Source organism: Haematobia irritans, chromosome 3 (assembly GCF_050003625.1).
Source record: "Haematobia irritans isolate KBUSLIRL chromosome 3, ASM5000362v1, whole genome shotgun sequence".
In the NCBI taxonomy this organism is placed as follows: domain Eukaryota; kingdom Metazoa; phylum Arthropoda; class Insecta; order Diptera; family Muscidae; genus Haematobia; species Haematobia irritans.
Window position 1 is genome coordinate 203,763,396 of NC_134399.1, and position 21,065 is coordinate 203,784,460.

At 35.0% G+C, this 21,065-nt stretch overlaps 1 protein-coding gene across 1 annotated transcript in view; it reads left to right on the forward strand.

Moving 5' to 3' along the window:
• The first annotated feature begins 2,227 nt into the window (after nucleotides 1-2,227).
• The window catches only part of LOC142231386 (uncharacterized), a 75,330-nt gene continuing 56,492 nt past the window's right edge, over nucleotides 2,228-21,065 (forward strand). The window contains exon 1 of the mRNA XM_075301995.1: nucleotides 2,228-2,351. Within this exon, the coding sequence (XP_075158110.1) occupies nucleotides 2,228-2,351 (124 nt within the window). The remainder of the gene's footprint in view (nucleotides 2,352-21,065) is intronic.

Genomic DNA, 21,065 nt, shown 5'->3' on the forward strand with positions numbered 1-21,065 from the left:
CGGCTGAAATTTTGTACATGGTGTTAGTATATGGTATCTAACAACCGTGCAAAAATTGGTCCACATCGGTCCATAATTATATATAGCCCCCATATAAACCGATCCCCCGATTTGGCTTGCGGAGCATCTACGAGAAACAAATTTCATCCGATCCGGCTGAAATTTGGTACATGGTGTTAATATATGTTCTCTAATGACCATGCAAAAATTGGTCCACATCGGTGCATAATTATATATAGCCCCCATATAAACCGATCCCTTAATTTGACCTCCGGAGCCCATTGGAAGAGCAAAATTCATCCGATTCGGTTGAAAATTTGGTACGTGATGTTAGTATATGGTATCCAACAACCATGCAGGAATTGGTTCATATCAGTCCATAATTATATATAGCCCCCATATAAACCGATCCCCAGATTTGACCTCCGGTGCCTTTTGGAGAAGCAAAATTCATCCGATCTGGTTGAAATTTGGTACGTGGTGGTAGTATATGATATTTAACAGCCATGCCAAAAGTGGTCCATATCAGTCCATAATCATATATATCCCCCATATAAACCGATGCCGAGATTTGGTTTTGGAGCCTCTTGGAGGAGCAAAATTCATCCGAGTCAGTGGAAATTTGGTACATTGTGCTAGTATATGGCCATTAACAACCATGCCTAACTAGGTCCATATCGGTCTATAGTTATATATAGCCCTCAGATAAATCGATCCCCAATCACACAAAAATTGATCCATATCAAGTTCATAATTGTATATAGCCCCCATATAATATAAGGGACCCCCATATTTCAATTCTGGCTCCCTACGTACTGTGCAAAAGTTCATATCGATTCGTAATTATTTGTAGACTTACCTATACATACCATTTTTGTCTAATATATACCACGTATGGACTAATTAACAATTTAGAAAACGATTTAAGATACCACAACCCAAGTAATTCGATTGTCTTTCGTAGAAGTTTCTACGCAATCCATGGTGGAGGGTACTTGGTTAAAGTGGCAGCCCGATTAAGATTCAGGCTCACTTAAACTATTCAGTCCATTGTGGAGGGTACATGAGATTCGCCTGGCCGAACTTACGGCCATATATAAAGGGTGATTCTTTTGAGGTTAGGATTTTCATGCATTAGTATTTGACAGATCACGTGGGATTTCAGACATGGTGTCAAAGAGAAAGATGCTCAGTATGCTTTGACATTTCATCATGAATAGCCGAACGATCTGCCACAACGTCGAATTTTCAGTGAATGGGCCCTAGAAAAGTTGGCAGAAAATCCGCTTTTTTATCGACAAATTTTGTTCAGCGATGAGGCTCATTTCTGGTTGAATGGCTACGTAAATAAGCAAAATTGCCGCATTTGGAGTGAAGAGCAACCAGAAGCCGTTCAAGAACTGCCCATGCATCCCGAAAAATGCACTGTTTGGTGTGGTTTGTACGCTGGTGGAATCATTGGACCGTATTTTTTCAAAGATGCTGTTGGACGCAACGTTACGGTGAATGGCGATCGCTATCGTTCGATGCTAACAAACTTTTTGTTGCCAAAAATGGAAGAACTGAACTTGGTTGACATGTGGTTTCAACAAGATGGCGCTACATGCCACACAGCTCGCGATTCTATGGCCATTTTGAGGGAAAACTTCGGAGAACAATTCATCTCAAGAAATGGACCGGTAAGTTGGCCACCAAGATCATGCGATTTGACGCCTTTAGACTATTTTTTGTGGGGCTACGTCAAGTCTAAAGTCTACAGAAATAAGCCAGCAACTATTCCAGCTTTGGAAGACAACATTTCCGAAGAAATTCGGGCTATTCCGGCCGAAATGCTCGAAAAAGTTGCCCAAAATTGGACTTTCCGAATGGACCACCTAAGACGCAGCCGCGGTCAACATTTAAATGAAATTATCTTCAAAAAGTAAATGTCATGGACCAATCTAACGTTTCAAATAAAGAACCGATGAGATTTTGCAAATTTTATGCGTTTTTTTTTTTTAAAAAGTTATCAAGCTCTTAACAAATCACCCTTTACTTGTTTCATGTTGGAATTGAATTTTTTTTTCTTGTGTATGCTTTTATTTCACCAATATTGGAGCTGAAATTAGAGCATTTTTAAAGTTTTTAGCAAGTTCTATTTCTTAGGGTAAACAATAAACAATTAAAATTAACCTTCTTCTCAAACTTCACCATTTTCATAGACATTTGCTTAGTCAGTGGTTCATAGATGGTTGTTATATGCAAGGAAATCCCTTTCCTGGATACACCCATACTACAAGCCGGAACTGTCATTAGCAACACCATAAGTGGAATAGAAGAAATGGCTGGCAAGACAACTTGGTGTGATGGTGGTAGGAGGGTAGAGTTGAAGCAACACATGAGGATTTGGGAAACATGCGTGTTAATTTAATAAGATCCATTGTTTTAAACATACTCACATACAAACACATACTCACGTATACGAAAACGTTCACTCATACGCATAGACAAACATTTCAATGGAATATGAGTAAATGTGGTTGATACAAGGATATATGGAAACCAATTCATAATATTGTGTATTCAACTTGTTGGATTGAATTGTATGCCTTGTATGTGGTGGTATCAAATGCGAAATATGTGTGTATGTTAAATGTAGGAAAGCAATATTTTTTTTTGGAATTTACATTCCTGAATTGATAGCACATCACATCTTACATATTTTAATTTGTTCACTAAGCCTTGAAAAAATACACCATTACATTGTTTACAAAATGTAAGCATTTTTAATTGATATTTGTTGTTGTGTTTAACAACGCTTTGCCCATAAACAAACAAAACACAATTTTTGGTGTAATTTTTATAAGATTTTTCATCTAAAAATTTTATTGTCATCTAATCCTTTGTTGCTTAACCGCTCGCTCGCTTCATGTTTTTATTTTTGTGATATGTGATATATTGCCTGTTTTCCTAAGCTCTCGAGTGTGGCGGAATTGTGTGCCACTGAATCGCACCGTCCATTAAATCCGTCCATCTTTTTACTCTGCCACGGCATCTGCATATTCCGTAGCAGCCACCGTTTGTTGCTTTATGGTTTGTTTACATTCCGTGGATGTTATCTCTGTGTGTGACTCTGGTTGTTTTGTTCTTTGATGTCTGAACGCCACGTGTTTAATTTGGGGACTGTAGAGAGTTGTACTTGCTCTCTCACTCTATCTCTTCTCAATTTCCCATTGAGATTATTTGTGTGTTGTGTGCAGATTTCCTGCAAAATAGAGAAAACACTTGTATTAGTATGTGTGAAACATATTTGTATCTCTCTGCATTATTGGATACAGGGTACCACAAAATATTCAGTACATTGTTACAGTGGGTTAGAATGGACATTATTGTAAACCGAAATGTGTGTGGAAAGAAATATGTGTAAATAATAACGAAAGTTTTCTGTTCGTTTTGTTCTGTTATTAGGGCTTGTTTCTTTTAGCACTGGATGCAACATTTGTATGGGTTATCCAGAACATCGTTACACTGGTGTTCTATCCAGAACATCTCATCAGTGCAAGCAGAGAGAATGAACACACAAGAGGACGAAAATTTCTCTTCTACAAAAACAACAAATGTCAACCGTATAGATGTCACACAATGCCTGGTCGAAGCGCTGTTTTGATAAATTGTTTATAAAGGCATCGGCAGTTATAATTTCAAATTATCTGCCAAAAAATTTAATGCAATGAAAACATTTACAACAAAGACATACTCGTATGTTACTACAAAGTAGGTTTTAAATCCTATTTTCTTTACTTTTCGTAAAGTCGGCAGAGACCAGAACTGGGTGACGCCGACGCAAACTGTATGATATTTGAGAGAAGCGCCGACAAAAACTGCATGATATTAGAGAAATTTTCCTCATGACTGCCACTTACTGACGTAGTTTCGCTTCACAGTTTCGTCCTCTTGTCTTATTATTCTCTCTGGATAACATAGTATTTTGAAAAAGTGACGTTTCTTCGATTCACAATAGCAATTTATTGTGACTATTTTATCGAAAAATATGAAATTCAAAGAGATACGTACAGTGTCATAAATAATCGCAGCAGTAAATTTGTATTACTAATTGCATCATTTCATACATTAAAAATGCAAGATTTCACTTCTTTTCTGTGATTGTTTTTAAACAGCTGATGACAGTATTGCACATTTTTGGAGATGTCCTGAATAAACGAGTACTATGTTTTCTTTTAGTCCTTCACGGCTTAGGGTATCCAGGGCTAAAAGAAAACTCCCCTATTGTTGGTTTCTTCTTCAATCTTTTTAGTTCGGAATAGAATCCTATCGATTTTGGAGGACATCGCTTCCGATTTAGATATAGCGCCCATATATAGTTTTCACCCGATTTATACTCATATGGGAGCCACCGTGGTGCAATGGTTAGCATGCCCGACTTGCATACACAAGGTCGTGGGTTCGATTCCTGCTTCGACCGAACACCAACAAGTTTTTCAGCGGTGGATTATCCCACCTCAGTAATGCTGGTGACATTTCTGAGGGCTTCAAAGCTTCTCTAAGTGGTTTCACTGCAATGTGGAATGCCGTTCGGACTCGGCTATAAAAAGGAGGTCCCTTGTTATTGAGCTTAACGTGGAATCGGGCAGCACTCAGTGATAAGAGAGAAGTTCACCAATGTGGTATCACAATGGACTGAATAGTCGAAGTGAGCCTGATACATCGGGCTGCCACCTAACCTAACCTACTCATATGAATACAGAAGCTAACGTTTTACTCCGATTTACGTGAAATTGAAATTGCACAGGTATATAATAAAAATTCTAGCTTTGCATGCCAAATTTAGTAAAACTCGGTTCAGATTTAGATATAGCTTCCATATGTATCTTACGCCCGATTTAGGCTCATATGACCACCGGAGGCCAAACTTTCACTGCGATTTACTCAAAAAATTTGTAGAGATTGTTTAATTAGCATTCTAACTATGCATTCAAACTTGAAATTGTTTGCTAGTATAGGCAGCTAAACCATATGGAATATCATTGTAGCGTAAAAGGGGATATTTTGTGCGCGTGAAAATCGTACGATTTACACTTTTATAGCCACTGAAACCAAAGGCTTATTCCGATGTACATTTAATTTTGCAGAGACAGTATAATTGACATTCTACTTATGTATGTTAAATTTGATCAAACTCGGTTCAGATTTAGGTAATGTTCTGATTCATATGACCCGATTGAGGTCAACATTTTATTCCGATTTACTGAAAATTTTGCACAGAGAGCTGAATCAATATTTTACTGCTAAGTTTGGTCAAACTCGGTTCAAATAGAAACATAGCTCCCATACACATATGTTTGTTCGATGGATGGCTAGAATACCTACATTTTACCCCTGATATTCAACAAGATTTTACTGCTCTTGAGTTTATATTTTACATCCCAGCAAAAGAAAAATTGGAATCCCCTAATGATTTTTTCCACTTCCGATGCAGTCCTTTTGGACAAGTCTTAGAAAGTACGCAATTATGCCGTTTTAAGTGATAATTTAAGTTTTTGACAATTAAATTTCACAAAGAGAATAGAAAATCAATGAAAAGAATAAAAAGAAAATAATAAAAAAAAATCATCCCCTCTGAGATTCGAACCTGTACCGTTCGACTTTTTCACTTCCATGGAAGTTCTTTTTGTTGATTTTTAATGGAAACAAGTATATACGGCCGTAAATTGGGCCAGGCCGAATCTTATGTATTCTCCACCATGGATTGCGTAGAAACTTCTAAGAAAGAATGCCATCCACAATCGAATTACTTGGGTTGTGGTATCTTAAAACTTCTTAACATCTTTTCTAAATTGTGAGTTATTCCATACGTGGTATATATTAGACAAAAAAGGTATGCATAGGCAAGTCTACAAACATGGACATGGACTTTTGCACGGTACGTAGAGAGCCAGAATTGAAACATGGGGCTATATACAATTATGAACTTCACGGATGAAAAAGACTGTTTTTCATATGTTTGGCTATAAACATTATATGTTTGGAAAAAAAATTTTTAAACACAATATTTTTGAGTGCAAGCATATAATGTTCATAAACTAGCATAACATGTTTGGGACATATATGTTAATATGTTAGAACATATTATGTTTGGGACATAAAATGTTTGTAAATATAATATGCTTGGATGCAAACATATATTGATTTAGAAATAGCCTATAAACATATATGTGTTTAATAGCTTGGAGCGCTATTTAACAGGGAGCGATATTGAATTAAGTTGGTGGTTGTTGCTTGTTATTACAAAATTAACATTTTATTTTCCCTTGGGCAATTGATCAGCTACTTCTTTGATCCTTACAAACTGTGTGGTCCGCTGTTCATATCACCGTCCGGCAAAAGGTAAAATTAAAATAAAAAGATCATAAAATTGAATAATTTCTTCTACAATGTTTGTATTACAGAAAAAGGTGCTAAGAACTAAAAAATCTCGTGGAAGTGAGAAAGATGTGAGGGAATATACAATTAGGCAGAAACAAAATTTTGAGCATTCAGGTCGAAAACCTATGTTGTTAGCACCTATGTTACCTGTTTATTTTCATAATTCATTATGATTGTAAATATATAAATAAATAAATAAAATTTTGAGCACAATATTGTTTGGGAGAATTTTTTTAAGCATATAATATTTTTGGGTGCAAAATGCTTCCAAACATATTATATGTTCACATAATAACATATTGTTTTTTGGAAGACAACATTATTAAATTTGGATGCAAAAATACAAGTCTAAACATATATTGTTTAGACTAATATGCTTTCAAACATATTATATATTGGAAAAGATCAAACATATAAATGTTTGGGCAATACCCAAAAATGTATATGCTTGAAGCAAAATATGTTTGGGAGTATATGTTACAGAAGCGATTTTTTATGAGCGTGTTGATATGGACCAATTTTTATGTGATTGGGGATCGATTTATCTGAGGGCTTTATATAACTATAGACCGATATGGACCTAGTTAGACATGGTTGTTAACGGCTATATACTAGCACAATGTGCCAAATTTCAACTGACTCGAATGAAATTAGCTCCTCCCAGAGGCTCCAAAACCAAATCTCGGGATCGGTTTATATGGCTATATATGATTATGGACGAATATGGACCTCTTTTGGCATGGTTGTTAAATATCATATCACACCACACGTACCAAATTTCAACCAGATCGGATGAATTTTGCTTCTCCAAAAGGCACCAGATGCCAAATCTGGGGATCGGTTTATATGGGGGCTATATATAATTATGGACTGAGATGAACCAATTCCTGCATGGTTGTTGGATACCATATACTAACATCCCCTACCAAATTTCAACTGAATCAGATGAATTTTGGTCTTCCAAGAGGTCAAATCTGGTGATCGGTTTATATGGGGGCTATATATATAATTATGGACTAATTTTTGCATGGTCATTAGACACCATATACTTACACCATGTACCAAATTTCAGCCGGATCGGATGAAATTTGCTTCTCTTAGAGGCTCCGCAAGCCAAATCGGGGGATCGGTTTATATGGGGGCTATATATAATTATGGACCGATGTGGACTAATTTTTGCATGGTTGCTAGAGACCATATACTAACATCATGTACCAAATTTCAGCTGGATCGGATGAAATTTATTTGGGATAAATTTATATGGGGCTATACGTAAAAGTGGACCGATATGGCCCATTTGCAATACCATCCGACCTACATCAATAACAACTACTTGTGCCAAGTTTCAAGTCGATAGCTTGTTTCGTTCGGAAGTTAGCGTGATTTCAACAGACGGACGGACGGACGGACATGCTCAGATCGACTCAGAATTTCACCACGACCCAGAATATATATATATATATATATATATATATATATATATATATATATATATATATATATATATATATATATATATATATATATATATATATATATATATATATATATATATATATATATATATATATATATATATATATATATATATATATATATATATATATATATATATATATATATATATATATATATATATAGATATATATACTTTATGGGGTCTTAGATCAATATTTCGATGTGTTACAAACGGAATAACAAAGTTAATATACCCCCCATCCTATGGTAGAGGGTATAATAACATGGTACAAATTGTTTATTTTGTGTCGAAAAAATGCTAAATCCATTCTAGAAAAATTGCGAATTTTTGAAAATGTGTGAGGTCAAACGTTACAGACAAGTGTTAGTATGCATTAAAATCATTAAAAAAATATTATCTGGCAAAATATCACAACTCTTTTTGATTCACTTTTAAAACACTAAATTCCGATCACACCTTATGAAGTGAGTCCTATGACAAGTCCATGTTAAATTCATCGCTTCTGCGCCAATTTTGCACTACTTTCGGATCCAAAAAGAATATGTTCACTACTTCTTTCGCGACGCTTTTACCCTAGGTTGTTACCGGTTTTTTTTTCGTCTACTTTTTGGACGCAGTGCAACACCGGCAGTATCACAGCTACGACCAATGCACAGTGGGCCAAATGACATGTTTTTGACGCATTAAATCAACGGAAGCACCCAGAGCTCTGAAATTTTGTACATATACCACTGGGGATGAGAATAAAGTATGATAAAAATTTTGAACCGATCCGCCCACTGTCACGCCCACATTCAAATGAAGGCCAATTTCAACCCAAAGGAAGCGCCTAGACTTCTGAAATTTTGTACATGTACCACTGGGGATGAGAAAAAAGTATGATAAAAAATTTGGACCGATCCGTCCACTGCCACGCCCACTTTCTAATGGGGAATGTATCTCAACCACTTTGAACTATCATACACCAAATTAAATATATCAATATGTAGTAACATTGGAAACTGAAATTCTACATTAGAACTGATGCTGTTACTCAGCAATTTTAGTTCAATTCAATCTCTTACTCTCTCATTTTAGCTAAAAAATTTACAAACCATTATTTCTGCAACACTATGTAGAAAATATTACAAAATGTCCAGATTTTGCCAACCCTGTATGTGTTTGTAAAAAAAAACATTTTTGCGTTTCCAAAAATTTTGTTGTTGAAACACGTTTGAAGTGATCATATTACTTCTGTAGGTGTCGCTACCTTGACACTCTGCTATATGTAATGCCCTGTTCCTGTATATCGAACGAAAACCCATTCGAAAGAAAGGCAGTCACACGAATTCGAATGAATTTGGGTTTTTATATTTTTATTATATTTATTTCGTTTCATTTGTATGATAATACATTGATTATCAAAAATGAGTATTTTAAAATTTTTAGGTTGAGAATTCAGTCAAATTTTATTGTATTTCTTCGTTTATTGCTCGACAAAAAATTATGAAGTGACTTGCCTTTTGAAATTGAAGAACAAAAATCAATTTTCTTTCGTTTGGAATAAGAAGGGAAGCTTTCGTTCGATATACAGGAACAGGCCATAAGTCTATATTTAAATATTAGATTTATGATTTAGCAAATTTTGTAACGGGACCTGTATCGACGAATCAGTTACAGTAAGACACCCAGGACGACATTTTATTTTATATACCTATTATTAATGATATGGTAGATATTGCAGATTTACCCAAATTGCTCATTCGTTACCATTGTTTTGTCCAGATGTTTCTATTAAACAAAGTAACGCTACTTCATTCTATTTCCTTGCACAATTATTTTACTTTTTTCTTCAAGTTGTCATGGTAGACTTCTCTCTTTTTAATGTTTTTACATTATTATTACAGCACTGGGAGTTGTTTTCTATCCAATATTTAATAATTTCTGCGTTTTTATTGTAAAACAATAATTATAATGGGGTACCTTCATTAGCACTTATAAGCAGACAAATTTATGTTTGCAAGAAAGACAACATCTCAACCTTTCTAACGCGGTATAAAACTCTACCAATACGTTCCAATATAGTAAGTTCTACTCCATACAACATGGGACATACATTAAATTAAGCAAAGAAGAAATATGCTTTTTGCCACACATTTTTCATAAATAACCAAACAATATTTACAATCGCTGTTAATTTTTACTAAAAGTACATACCTTGACTTAAATTTTACATTTTAAATTAAGTTTATATCTTTAACAACTTTTTTTTACCAGCAAAATCTTTAAAGCACCTTGCTAAACTATGAATTCAAGAAAAAATCAATAACAAAGAGTTGCCACTTCGTCGGCCTGAAACTACCAAACGGGTTGCCATATTGTTTTACCATTTTGGATTTGTTTTTGGTAATGTGTTGTCAACTTTTTCGTAGCACCAAATATTTAATTTTCACAAGTTCAAAAATTGATTTTATGCGTGAGATTTCGGTAATTTGGCCCAATGTGCAATGGTACGATAAACAAAATATTTGTTCATATTAAAATGCTGTAGGGTTCTAACGATAGCCGCTTTCGGTTTTCCAGCCAAATATGAAGCCACCGTGGGGCAATGGTTAACATGCCCTCCTTGCATTCATAGGTGGTTCAATCCCAGTTTCGACCGATCACTAAAAAGTTTTTCAGCAGTAGATTATCCTCAATGCTAGTAACATTTCGGAGTGTTTCAAGGCCTCTCTAAGTAGTTTCAACGCAATGTGGATCGCCGTCACGGTTGCCACAGTTGGTAGAATTCTACCAAAAATGGTAGATTTTTTACTGTTTGGTATAACTCCTGATGATTTGGTAGATATTGCAAAATATACCTCTCCATCTAAAAAGTACTTCACAATTTGTTTATATATTTATTTTCCCATAGAAATAAATTTTGGCAAAATTTTCTATAGAAATAAAATTTTGGCAAAATTTTCTAAAGAAATAAAATTTTGTTAAAAATATCTATAGAAATAAAATTTAGCAAAACAAGACTTTTTGGTTTGGTAGTTTTTTGGTAAAATTTTCATCAAAATTTGGTAATTATTTTTGAATCGAGTGGCAACCGTGGTTGTTATCAGGGTTGTCAATAAAATATCAAGAAAAATTTTCACTTTTTTTCCGAAAAATTATCATAATAGGCACATGCAACTATATCTTTATTTTCTTACACAGAAAATAATTTCACGAAAATTCTTCCAACTAAAATTTTAATTGAGTGTTAAAAAATATCCAATTAAAAATTTTATTGAATCAACAATTTTTTTAATTGAAACAAAAATTAATAGTATCAATTAATTTTTTAATTGGACCAATTATTTTTTTAATTGACCTTCAATTAATTTTTTAATTGATACTATCATTTCTGTGATTGAAGACATTTCAATTAAAAATTAATTGGATCAATTAATTTCGTGATTGAATCAGAAAAAAAATTTTTGTGTGCAAAAATTAATAGTATCAATTAATTTTTTAATTGGATCAATTAATTTTTGAATTGACCTTCAATTAATATTTTAATTGATATTGTCTGTGATTGAAGACATTTCAATTAATTGGATCAATTAATTTCGTGATTGAATCAAAAAATTTTTTTTTTGTGACTAAATTTTTTTTTGACTAAATTTTCTATAGAAATAAAATGTTGACAAAACTTTTAAAGAAATAAAATTTTGACAAAATTATATATAAAATAATATTTTGAAAACATTTTCTATAAAATAAAATTTTTACAAAATTATCTATAAAATAAAAAATCTATAGAAATAAATTTTTTCAAAACAACAAGAACAACTTTTTGGTTTGGTAAATAAAATTTTCTTCAAAATTTGGTAGATTATTTTTGACTCGAGCAGCAACCGTGACTGTCGTTTGGCCTCGGCTAAACAAATGAGGTCTTTTGTGATTGAGCTAAACATAGAATCAGGCAGCACTCAATAATAAGAGACAACTTCATCACTGCGGTATCACAATGGACTGAATGGTCCAAGTTAGTCTAAAATATCTGGCTACCACTATACCTAACCTAACCTAAAGCAATTACACTTGAATTCCATCACAAATAACTTTATTTCTGAATACAATATATCATTATGCCTTTGTAAGCATGTTAACAATAAAATGAATTCTCATTGAAATAAATCGTTCAGTAATAATAAGACGAGCGCTTTAGAAATGATAGCAACCTAAAGTTGGTTACAAAAATTCTCGTCAAATATTTTTTGAGAGATGGTGTTATAACTTTTCTAAAAGTAAATTTAATCGATTACCTTTTTAAAAATATTTTTATTTTGAAAGAAAAAAATGCTCTTGATTTTGGATTGTAGCACATCTACAGAAATCATATGGCACATCATCATCATCATCCCCATTGCAGAACTAAAAAGCCATAATGCAATACATGTAAGTGCAGGCCAACTGTGCAGAGCCACAGTGATGAGCCATTTAATCAGAGAAATGAGTACGAAAAGGAGAAATTTTATTCCTGCTATTGCCGCTGCATTTGTTTAGCAGAAACGAATAACCAAATATCTGAGGAATATATGGCAGGCGGAGCTCTACTCGAGGATATGGGGAAAAACAATCAACTAAGGAGGAACATACATCGTTGGAAAAAAACCCAACAACATCAAAACAAAATAGTGGAACAAAAGGAAACTGTTTTTTTTTGTTGGTCCCAAGCCCATTGTTTACAAAACATTTAGAAAACGAAAACTGCATTCAGGCAGTGAAAACGAGTACTCAAATGCTCCCCATGATGGGTAAGTAGCAAGGGTGGCCAGTTTCCATTGGGTATGGATGGGTATGAATGCAAGTGGAAAATGTGAAAAACTCGTAGATGAAAATCAAATGCATAGCATTAAGTCATGCGCAGAGTTTTTTGCTGGCAATACTAAAAAAACAACGACGACGATGACTACTCAACAAATGCGGAAAAATAAGGAAATAAATTCACAGGACCAAATTTCCAACAAAAAACAACGAGAACGAGAAACGGGGCACAAATACAAAGGAGCAAGAAAATTACTTAAAAAAGACAAAAATTTCCAGCATTTTCATTTGCTGATTTGAAATCGTATAAAAAAAGGAAAGATAAAAAATGTACCAACCAAAGAAGGAGTCTACCTAAAAAACTGGGCGGGGGGGTCTTCTACAGGTTCTAGAATAATTTTAGGATGTTTGTGTGCGTGTGTGCAAGGGTAGCTCAACTAATGAGTACTTGAGTGCTAGTAAATACTAGGGTATAGTTATACGACCCCAAAATGAGTGGGTGTGAGTGTGTGGGTGTTTGGATGTTTTATGTGAACTTCCTAAAGGATGCTGCTCTCCAGGAACTAAACTAACAAAGCTCCGGGTGTTGCATTAATTAGTTATGGCAGACGATTTTGCGGTTTTCTTAGAGCTCAATACTGCTTTGATGATGTACGAAGATGCACAGTTTGTAGTCGTAGAACTTGTTTGCTATTCTCTGTAATGTACACAAGCGATGAAAGCTTTTCAGTGTACTTTTGTTCAATTTTGTTTTTTCTGCTGCTGTTTTTTAACATTTCGTTTTTTGCTATGGTTCATTATTATTAAGGACATTTGTTAAAGAACCTCCTCTATCTCCTTGTCTTTTAGTGTTACTCAAACATTTCGAGTTTTGTTTCCTAGTTTTCCATGTACTTACTCGTAAATGATAACTATAGTAGGTTAGGTATTTCATATGGTACATCTTAGATTCGAGAGTGGTTCGGGGAAAAATCAAACTCAATATATAAGGTAAAATTAACAAGTATATATGGCCGTAAGTTCGACCAGGCCGAATCTTAGGTTAGGTTAGGTTAGGTTAGGTGGCAGCCCGATGTATCAGGCTTACTTAGACTATTCCGTCCATTGTGATACCACATTGGTGAACTTCTCTCTTATCACAGAGTGCTGCCCGATTCCATGTTAAGCTCAATGACAAGGGGCCTCCTTTTTATAGCCGAGTCCGAACGACGTTCCACATTGCAGTGAAACCACTTAGAGAAGCTTTGAAACCCTCAGAAATGTCACCAGTATTACTGAGGTGGGATAATCCACCGCTGAAAAACTTTTTGGTGTTCTGTCGAAGCAGGAATCGAAACCACGACCTTGTGTATGCAAGGCGGGCATGCTAACCATTGCACCACGGTGGCTCCCGACGTTTTAAGAAAAACAATTTAATAAGTTTTACTCAGTAAGAATCTCTTGTGAATCGCGTGAGTCCACTTTGTATGTTGATATGATCATAGGAGAAAGTCTTAAGCCCCGGCCTGCTACACAGAGACCAAATCGGATGCGATACAATTCTATTCAGAATAACAAAAGTACCACCGTAAAAAAATTATATGTGCAACGTGTAAATTTATGTTCTAGTCTTATAAAAAACTTTTATTGAAAACATTTTTTATACCCTCCACCACATCGAACTATGGCTCTAAGACCCTATAATGTATATATATATTCTGGGTCGTGGTGAAATTCTGAGTCGATCTAAGCATGTCCGTCCGTCTGTTAAAATCACACTTCCGAACGAAACAAGCCATCGACTTGAAACTTGTATTGCAAATGGGCCATATCGGACCACTTTTTACGTATAGCCCCCATATAAACCAACCAAAAAAAAAAACAAGTATATACGGCCGTAAGTTCGGCCAGGCTTATGTACCCTCCACCATGGATTGCGTAGAAACTTCTACTGAAGACTGTCATCCACAATCGAATTACTTGGGTTGCGGTAACACTTGGCGGTAACCGATGGCAAGGTATCTTAAAACTTCCTAACACCGTCTTCTAAATTACAAGGTAGTCCTACGTAGTATATATTAAACTAAAAAAGGCCGATTAAATACGTATATAATTAAGTTTAAAGTTTCTATAGAAATAATATTTTGACAAAATAAAATTTTGACAACATTTTCTATACACTCAAAAAAAATTGAACTTCCTATTTCACTAAAGCCAATTTAACTTTATTTTAGTTCATGGAATTATTATGTTTGGAGAAAGTTGCCTTTACTTTAATAATTTTTTGTTTACGTTAGTTAAATTAACTAAAACCGAGGAAAAATATACTCAAATGAAGCATAAAGATTAACTAAATTCGTGTATTCCACAAAATAGTTCAGAATTTCTTTAAATTTGTAAATTTTACCAAAAAGGCGTCCATCATGAACTTCGTATGTCACCAAAGACATTCTTGCAATTTTGAACTCCAAATTTTTCCTTCAAACTACAAAATTTTCTTTAACAAGTGAAAAAACTTAGTTATGTCCAATAAATTTTCTTGAATTTGTCGAATAATATTTACTTATTTTTATGACATCGGCGTGATGCCAACGTTTGTAATACTGTTTAGTTAAAATTCTCTAGAAATATTCAAAATTTTCTAAAATTAACCGAAAGTGTTCTTCCTGGTGGGTTCACTGTTTTTTCAGTGTAGAAGTAAAATTTTTACAAAATTTTCTATAGAAATAAAATTTTTAAAAAATTTTCTATAGAAATAAAATTTTGACAAAATTTTCTATAGGAATAAAGTTTTGACAATGTTTTCCATAAAAATAAAATTTTGGTAGATTATTTTTGGCTCGAGTGGCAACCATGAATATGAACCCGGACCAATTTTTGTGTGATTGGGGATCGGCTATATATAACTATAGACCGATATGGACCACTTTTGGCATGGTTATTAAATATCATATACTACCACCACGTACCAAATTTCAACCAGATCGGATGAATTTTGCTTTTCCAAAAGGCACCGGAGGTCAAATCTGGGGATCGGTTTATATGGGGGTTATATATAATTATGGACTGATATGAACCAATTCCTGCATGGTTGTTGGATACCATATACTAACATCACGTACCAAATTTCAACCAAATCGGATGAATTTTGCTCTTCCAAGGGGCTCCGGAAGTCAAATCTGGGAATCGGTTTATATGGGGGCTATATATAATTATGGACCGATTTCGACCAATTTTTGCATGGGTGTTTGAGACCATATATTAACACCACGGACCAAATATCAACTGAATCAGATGAATTTTGGTCTTCCAAGAGGCTCCGGAGTTCAAATCTGGTGATCGGTTTATATGGGGGCTATATATAATTTTGGACCGATGTCGACCAATTTTTGCATGGTTATTAGAGACCATGTACTAAGACCATGGATCAAATTTCGGCCGGATCGGATGAAATTTGCTTCTCTTAGAGGCTCCGCAAGCCAAATCGGGGATCGGTTTATATGGGGGCTATATATAATTATTGACCGATGTGGACCAATTTTTGCATGTTCATTAGAGACCATGTACTAGCACCATGTATCAAATTTCAGCCGGTTCGGATGAAATTTGCTTCTCTTAGAGGCTCCGCAAGCCAAATCGGGGGATCGGTTTATATGGGGGCTATATATAATTATGGACCAATGTGGACCAATTTTTGCATACTTGCTAGAGGCCACATACTTATAACATGCAGCAAATTTCATCCGGATCGGACGAAATTTTCTTCACTTAGGGGCTCCGCAAGCCAAATCGGGCGATCGGTTTATATGGGGGCTATATATAATTATTGACCGATGTGGACCAATTTTTGTATACTTGTTAGAGGCCACATGCTAATACCATGCACCAAATTTCAACTGAATCAGATGAATTTTGGTCTTCCAAGACGCTCCGGAGGTCAAATCTGGTGATCGGTTTATATGGGGGCTATATATAATTATGGACCGTTGTGAACCAATTTTTGCATGGTTGTTAGAGATCATATGCTGACACCATGTACCATATTTCAGCCGGATCGGATGAAATTTGCTTTTCTTTGAGGCTCTGCAAGGCAAATCTGGGGATCGGTTTATATGGGGGCTATATATAATTATGGACCGATGTGGACCAATTTTTGCATGGTTGTTAGAGACCATATACTAACAGCACGTACCAAATTTCAGCCGGATCGGATGAAATTTGCTTCTCTTAGAGGGTCTGCAAGCCAAATTTGGGGGTCCGTTTATATGGGGGCTATACGTAAAAGTGGACCGATATGGCCCATTTGCAAATACCGTCCGACCTACATCAATAACAACTGCTTGCGGCAAGTTTGAAGTCGATAGCTTGTTTCGTTCGGAAGTTAGCGTGATTTCAACAGACGGACATGCCCAGATCGACATAGAATTTCACCACGACCCAGAATATATATAAATATATATATATATATATATATATATATATATATATATATATATATATATATATATATATATATATATATATATATATATATATATATATATATATATATATATATATATATATATATATATATATATATATATATATATATATATATATATATATATATATATATATATATATGCTTTATGGGTCTTAGAGCAATATTTCCATGTGTTACAAACGGAATGACATAGTTAATATACCCCCCGGTCTAACACAGAAAAACACATTTTTTGGTCAAAATTCGTTTTTATTATTCAACATAGTTCCCTTCAAGAGCGATACAACGATTATAACGACCTTCCAATTTTTTGATACCATTTTGGTAGTACTCCTTCGGTTTTGCCTCAAAATAGGCCTCAGTTTCGGCGATCACCTCTTCATTGCAGCCAAATTTTTTCCCTGCGAGCATCCTTTTGAGGTCTGAGAACAAGAAAAAGTCGCTGGGGGCCAGATCTGGAGAATACGGTGGGTGGGGAAGCAATTCGAAGCCCAATTCATGAATTTTTGTCATCGTTCTCAAAGACTTGTGGCACGGTGCGTTGTCTTGGTGGAACAACACTTTTTTCTTCTTCATATGGGGCCGTTTTGCTGCGATTTCGACCTTCAAACGCTCCAATAACGCCATATAATAGTCACTGTTGATGGTTTTTCCCTTCTCACGATAATCGATAAAAATTATTCCATGCGGACTTTTGAGTCTTTCCACGCTTCTGAGACGGTTCACCGGTTGCTATCCTCTCAGCCGACTGTCGATTGGACTCATGAGTGTAGTGATGGAGCCATGTTTCATCGATTGTCACATATCGATGAAAAAACTCGAGTGTATTACGAGTTAGCAGCTGCAAACACCGCTCAGAATCATCAACACGTTATTGTTTTTGGTTAAATGTGAGCTCGCGCGGCACCCATTTTGCACAGAGCTTCCGCATATCCAAATATTGATGAATGATATGACCAACACGTTCCTTTGATATCTTTAAGGCCTCTGCTATCACGATCAACTTCATTTAACGGTCATTCAAAATCATTTTGTGGATTTTTTTTATGTTTTCGTCGGTAACCACCTCTATCGGGCGTCCACTGCGTTCAACGTCCTCCGTGCTCATTTCACCACGCTTGAATTTTGCATACCAATCAATTATTGTTGATTTCCCTGGGGCAGAGTCCGGAAACTCATTATCAAGCCAAGTTTTTGCTTCCACCGTATTTTTTCCCTTCAGAAAACAGTATTTTATCAAAACACGAAATTCCTTTTTTTCCATTTTTTTCACAATAACAAAAGTTGCTTCACAAAAGACGCTCTATCTCACAAACTAATTAACTTACAGATGTCAAATTTTGACACGAATCATTTGAAGGTTGGTACTATATAAAAATAATATGCATTTAATACTAGCGACGCCATCTATGTGTCAGACCGGGGACTTATCAGCCAACCTGTTATATGGCGGATTACAACCATGCCAAAATTGGCCCGTATCGATCTATATTATATAGAACCCAAATAAACCGATTCCCAATCAGAGAAAAATCACGATTGCCTCTCGAGCCAAAAATAGTCTACCAAAATTTTATTGCCATGTTGTCAAAATTTTATAATTCTATAGAAAATTTTTTCAAAATTTTTATATAAACCGATCCCCAGATATGACCTCTTGAGCCTTTTGGAGGAGCAAAATTCATCCGATCTGGTTGAAACTTATTACGTGGCGTAAGTATATGGTCTCTAACAACCATGCAAAATTGGTCCATATCGGTTCATAATTATATATGGGCCCCATATAAACCGATCCCCAGATTTGACCTCCGGAGCCTCTTGAATGAGCCTCGGTTGAAAATTGGTACATTTCGCTAGTATATGGCGGATTACAACCATACCAAAATTGGCACGTATCGATCCATATTATATATAAATCGATTCCCAATCACAGAAAAATCACGATTGCCACTCGAGCCAAAAAATAATCTACCAAAATTTTATTGCCATAGAAAATGTTGTCAACATTTTATATTTCTATAGAAAAATTATTCAAAATTTTATTTCCTGAAAGGAAAAGGAGCCCAGCATCTTGTTTCTTCTAAAGGATAATGCTGGACATTGACACAGAAAGTCTGCCGTAGCTTCCGGGTCCAGACACCATCTACAGATATCATCATATTTAAGGCCTATTCTTACCATGTGTTTCCCAAGTGCAGGAACTGCAATATTTGAATCAATGTTCTAGACAACTTCAGGACCACTCTTACTCTTTAAATATGATCACGTCAAACATATTGTTTTTCTGGATGTATGCTATATTATATTCGACTTAACTCAAAACAATGTCATTCCTATTTTCTTTTCCTACAGTTAACAAATATTATTGAGCAACCAAAGGGTGGAGGGTAGAATATTTTCCCCCCTATTTGCTTTATCCATTCATTTCTTTTACATTGAATGGACATTCACCATTCTAAGATCTAAGGGTCATTAAAAGCTTTCCATTTCATTTTGTTGTGTTTTGTTTTGTTTTTTTTTTTCTTTTCTTTATTTCCAAGTTTCTAGCTCCAACATTTATTGCAACAAACTTGCTTTGGTGATGGAAATAAAAAAAAAACTGCGTCGAAATAAAAAACTATTTCTTGACCATATTTTGTTGCTTTTAGCCAATTTAGTAGTTTAGCATTTAATTTTAACTAAGTTTTAATGGCAGCCAGTAAAAATGCTTTCAGCGTTTGGGGTTTTGCACTGTTATCCTGTTTGCTTTAGTGTGGACTTTTTGTTTTCTAATTAAAATCCTTTTAGAAAAATATCAACATTTTCAACACATAGACATTTTTGCCATCACCGATTTGCTAGTGCGATGTGCTCCTTTGGAGTTTGAAGCCGTCACGCATACTTTGCCCACCCACACATACGGCTGAGTGACTTTCAATTAGTTTTTGCCGCCACAGTTATCCTTAGGCAGGACATAGGGGGGAATTTGTTCCATAGTAAAGATGTTGTCCATACGAACTCTTGTGTTTTTGGAGATTTTGTATAGCATGAGGAATTTTATAAATTAACATTTATTTTAAAGGATTAAATTCAATAGACACTTAAAAATTATAACTAAACTACATTAAACACATACCCAAAAGGGTACGCCCAAAGGGAGTGATTAGAAATTTAAAATATGAACACATAAGAATTGTTTCTTGTTAGATCGATCTGAAATATCGCCCTCATTATGTCTTTAGTTTCAACTCTGCAACATTTGTGTCTGTGTCCGAACTGATAGCTAAGACACGATCCGGACTCTATTGTGAATATGATATTTACAGATTATTTAACATCATGACCATTCACAATATGCAAAAAAATGAGCGATGAGTTTAGGGTTGCCATTCTTTTTTTCTTCACACAAAAAGTTTCTATGATCGATAACATAATATACGTTCACACTATGCACGAAATATATATTTTTATACCCACCACCTACCCATAGAATGGTGACGGGGATATAAAAAGTTTGTCATTCCGTTTGTAACACATCGAAATATCGATTTCCGACTATATAAAGTATATATATTCTTGATCAGCGCGAAATTCTAAGACGATATAACGATGTCCGTCTGTCTGTCTGTTGTAATCACGCTACATTCTTCAATAATAAAGCAATCGTGCTGAAATTTTGCACAAACTCGTCTTTTGTCTGCAGGCAGGTCGAAGATGGGCTATATCGGTCCAGGTCGAAGATGGGCTATATCGGCCCAGGTTTTGATATAGTCCCCATATAAACCGACCTCCCGATTTTACTTTTTGGGCTTATGGAAAACGCAGTTTTTATTCAATTTACCTGAAATTGGAAATCTCGAGGTGTTGTAGGACCACAAATACGTGTGCCAAAAATTGTGAGTATCGGTTCATATTTTGGTATAGCCCTCATATAGACCG